Source organism: Gossypium hirsutum, chromosome D10 (genome assembly GCF_007990345.1).
Source record: "Gossypium hirsutum isolate 1008001.06 chromosome D10, Gossypium_hirsutum_v2.1, whole genome shotgun sequence".
NCBI classification, from domain to species: domain Eukaryota; kingdom Viridiplantae; phylum Streptophyta; class Magnoliopsida; order Malvales; family Malvaceae; genus Gossypium; species Gossypium hirsutum.
In genome coordinates, this window is record NC_053446.1 from 3,437,348 (window position 1) to 3,441,933 (window position 4,586).

The 4,586-nt window shown below is 35.3% G+C and overlaps 1 protein-coding gene across 1 annotated transcript; it reads left to right on the top strand.

The window, feature by feature from the left end:
• Nucleotides 1-220: 220 nt before the first annotated feature.
• On the top strand, nucleotides 221-2,081 carry LOC121222317 (WRKY transcription factor 28). The gene is made up of 3 exons (XM_041102826.1): nucleotides 221-829; nucleotides 925-1,071; nucleotides 1,317-2,081. The coding sequence occupies exons 1-3, from the start codon at nucleotides 423-425 to the stop codon at nucleotides 1,705-1,707; spliced, it is 945 nt and encodes a 314-aa protein (XP_040958760.1). The 5' UTR covers nucleotides 221-422; the 3' UTR covers nucleotides 1,708-2,081.
• Nucleotides 2,082-4,586: the final 2,505 nt, after the last annotated feature.

A 4,586-nucleotide genomic window follows, 5' to 3' on the forward strand; every position in this document is an offset into this window, starting at 1 on the left:
CTATATATAAATATGTGTCAATTTTTGGTCGTACATAACAGTAGTACGAATTATATCTAATATATTTTTAGAAATTAATTTTTATTCTTAATATATATGTAAAGAGAGACAAAAAGTAAAAAATTGTTATTATATTGGGTAGTAAATGTTTCCATACTAGAAGCCACTTTTGCTCTTCCAATTGGAAGGGTTTTTTTTTTTTGTCAACCCTCCTTTGTAAAGTGACTATGAAACCAAAGTACCATTCAAAGCTAAACACTCTCTTCCTATATATCATTTATATATATACATATTTCTGTATATATAGCTCAAAGAACATGAAATCAGCTATGTAATGAAACCCTGAAAGTATTACAAAAACCAAACACTTTTGAGGCCCTTTGTTTTTCACTTTCCTTTGTTCCTTAAATTGTTGTTTCACCATGTCGGAACATGAATTTAGAGACTTTTATTACCATGCAAGTACGATGTTCCACAACGATCATGTTGACGACATGTTTAGGGTTTCATCATCAGTGTCAGTTGATCATCATCCTTCTTCGTATATGAGCTTCACGGATTGTTTACACAGTTCGGTTGGCGAGTACGGTTCACTCGAAAAAGCCTTCGGTTTGTCCCCGTCATCTTCGGAAGTGTTTTCTTCTCCAATCGAAGGCTTGAATCAGACAACAAATCAACAAAGTAGTGAAGTTATGGCCATTACCCCTAATTCTTCTATTTCTTCTTCCTCAAGTGAGGCTGCTTATTGTGAAGAAGATTCAGAGAAAAATAACAAAGATAAGCAGCCAAAAGGGTCTGATGATGGAAGCAAAGAAAGCCCTAAGAAAGGGTAACTAACTAACCCTTTCTCCATTTATTTTTAAAATTTACAGACAGCATCAATGGAGTTTAACTGATGTTGTGTTTATTTATTGTGTCTGAAAGGATGAAAGGGGCTAAAAAGAAAGCCGAGAGAAAGCAAAAAGAACCACGATTTGCTTTCGTGACAAAAAGTGAAGTTGATCATCTAGAAGATGGGTATAGATGGAGAAAATATGGACAAAAAGCTGTGAAGAACAGTCCATATCCAAGGTTTGGTTTCTTTCTCTTTTCTTTAATTTCACAACCAAAAACAAACATTGAAACAAATCTTAGCAAATCACGTCTGAAAGTGAAACCTGTTTGAAGTCTTTGGTCTGTAATTGCATTATCTTTTCGCCCCCTTCTTTGACTATATACCAAGATGCAGTCAACATATATGAAACTTTAGCTGTAAGTCATTAGTAACTTGATGGATTTGAATTATTGAATTAATTCCCTGTATATGTGACTTGCAGGAGCTACTATCGGTGCACTACACAGAAGTGTACGGTCAAGAAAAGGGTTGAGAGATCATTCCAGGATCCATCAACGGTGATCACAACATATGAGGGTCAACACAACCACCCACTCCCCACAACACTGAGAGGAAACGCAGCAGCACTGTTCCCGCCTTCCATGTTTGCGCCGGCGACGGCGCGGCCGAGCTTCCCGCATGAATTGTTTATGCAGATGGCGGCGCCTCATGAAATGAATAACCAGCAAGCTAATGGTGTAGCAGCAGCTTCGACGTTTGGAGAAAACTTTAGTCCTTATCATCACCAGTACCACCACCACCACCGTCAGGTTTCTGACTATGGGCTACTCCAAGACATGGTTCCTTCCAGGTTCCTTAAACATGAACCATGAATATCCCATTCTTTCTGCTTCTTTTTTTTACTCCTTGTGAGTGTACATATTTATATATATTTGACTGCTTTTATCGTTATCGTTTTCATCTAACTTATCTAGAGCCCAAGAATTATTCCTCAGTTATTGGTTTTGAAAAGGGCTAACATCGAGGACTAGATATGGGAGTGGGATTAATGTTCTTCCTTTGTACTTGAAACTGGTGGTTCCATGTGTTCAGTGGAAATGTTCCTATGCTTCTATGATAGGAAAAGAGGATCGAAGACTTGAAATATTAATGGATCATATTAGTTACATTTATGTTTGTTTATTCATATCATCATCCTTGATGTTATCATTAATGAAGAATGCGGGAATAGTTTCCTTTAGTTTTATTGACAAATTTTGTACAACAATGATATTAATGTTTTAAAGAATATTCTTTTAGAACCATTATTAGCTACTTAAAAATCAATAGTAGAATATATCAAATATATTCTATAATCATCACAATAAATTTTGGGTAGTATCTAGTTTTAGTGACATAAAGGAGGAGGATACAAAGGTTGATAAACATTAAGGAAAAGTATAAAGCGTAGCTACTGCAGCAAAGGAAATTCATAGCCTGTAATATGAACAATGTGAAATGGTGAATGGAGAATCAAATAACACGTTTAAAACGAAGATTAGGATTAACATAGTTTTTACGTGGATGGGTTAGAATTATAATACCAGAGCCACTAAAGTAGCAGTCAGGGTCGACATGACGATCATAGACTTGGTAGTACGAATTCATGACTGTTGATCTTCTCTTCTGTACTCCTTATTTGGAGCAATCCTTCCATATTTATAAGGCACGGTAGGGAGCAATCCTTCCATATTAAGGCACGGTTTTTGATGTGATATGATAAGAGATAATTAAGTGCCATGCATAACGACACATTATTCCTTTAGACTCGACAAACATACTTAGAGTTATCAAAATTTTAAGAACTAACAAAGTGGACGGCTAGCATTATGAATTTCAAGTTTGTGAAGTATTATATAACAATTTGTCCCCTACTTTATTAAAAAAAGAAAAGAAAAGAGAGGGTTATAAAGTGACTATCCGGAGATAGATTTACACACCTTAATAGTGTAATTGAGGGCTTATGTGAAAATATGGTGAAGTGTATCTCAAAAAATTAGGCGAACTGCACAGCAAAAATTCAACGAGTTGAACCGCAAAAATACTTCACAAACCCGATGTACAGGCCAATTTTGGGCCACCCCCAAAGCTCAATACCCATTAAGCCTAACTAATACATCAACCAACCCAAAATTCAAACCCCATTTACAACCTTAGCCCAATTAGCCTAACCCAAGTACTACTAGCCCAATACCCTAAATTAACCTAGCCCAGCAGCCCAAAACAAATCAGCAGAGAGGAAACCTTAATTCCACTTGTTCTGACACCAGCCATCAGCCCCATACCCTGGCACCCCAGCTCACCATGCCACCATGTCGGCCACCTGCTCCTCTGTACCACCATGCCTCTGTCACCTTCACCCATTCCCTGCAGGACCAGAAAGAAGACAAGACAATAAACATTAAATACAATTTTGTAAAGGCTATAAAAGCCTATTTGGCTTTCTGTAAAAAGGGGGCTGATTTTGAGATCTTTTGAATACACATACATTTCAAAAAAAAGTCAGTAGATCTAGCAAGAATACCAGTCCGAAATAGATATCAACACAAAAAAAACAACCACCAAATCGGCGCACAAAACACCAAGATTGCAAATCGAAAACAAGAGGTGGTTCTAGATTTATTTTCATTTTTGTTTATTTTCTCACAAATACATACATTAAATACGTTAAATGTATGAAAGTATGATATAAAAAATACAAGAAATAAAAAATAAAAAAATAAAATTTTTTACCTTGACCGGCCCCCGTGGCCGGAGCTCCCCCCTCCCCTCTCTTCTTTCCCCTCTTTCTCTTTTCTCTCCCTCCTCTTCTTTTTTTTCTCTTTCTCCTGTTTTAAATGAAAAGAAACAAAAAAACTTGGTTTATATAGGGGTCCAAAACGCATCGTTTTGGACCCCCCCTTTGAAGCTAAACGACGCCGTGTAGGGCTTCGGGTCGGGTCGACCCGACCCGTCCGGCCAGGGTCCGCGTGTTTTTTAAAGCGGAAGGGCTAATTGCGCGATCGGCCCTTCCGCATTTTTGCTATTTTACAATCAGGTTTTTAATATTTGAATTTGGCCCCAGAGTTTTGCCCGTTCATCAATTTGGTCCCCCCTTTGCTACGCAGTGTTTTAATAAACGGGGATATCACGCTCTTGGCCCCTCAATGTTTAGCGCGCGTTCGAATTAGTCCTTTTCTTCTATTTTTCATTCCGAATTCGCCCCAAATTTCATTTTTAATTCAAATTTAGTCCTTTTTGAAAAATTTAAGTTGTTTTATATTACCTTCGTCGTTTTACTGTATTTTAGATATTATTTGTATTATATCTATTACTATATTTTATTAACATCATCAATATTTTGTTATTATTATTATATGATATTTAGTTACATATATGTGTATAATTACTTTAAAATGTCACATTTTTACTATTACATATATATGTATTTACTATTATTATTATATTCATTATTAATATTCGTTTTCCATATTATTATGATATATATTATGTAAATATTTTAACATTATATTATATATGTATTTATATATTACGTATGTACATATACCTTTTAATATTATATTTTGTATTACGTAAATATTATTTTAAATACTGTATTGTATATATATATATCCTTAGTACCACGTTACATATATATTGTGTATATACTTGTTTTCTTACCCCTATTATATTCATTGTTAATACATTTATTTTTTTTATACATGTATACGTA

Coding starts and splice junctions, on each gene's coding strand:
- LOC121222317 (XM_041102826.1), top strand. CDS start 423: ATGTCGGAACATGAATTTAGAGACTTTTATTACCATGCAAGTACGATG. Junction 830..924: donor AAAGAAAGCCCTAAGAAAGG/GTAACTAACTAA, acceptor TGTGTCTGAAAG/GATGAAAGGGGCTAAAAAGA. Junction 1,072..1,316: donor AAGAACAGTCCATATCCAAG/GTTTGGTTTCTT, acceptor TGTGACTTGCAG/GAGCTACTATCGGTGCACTA.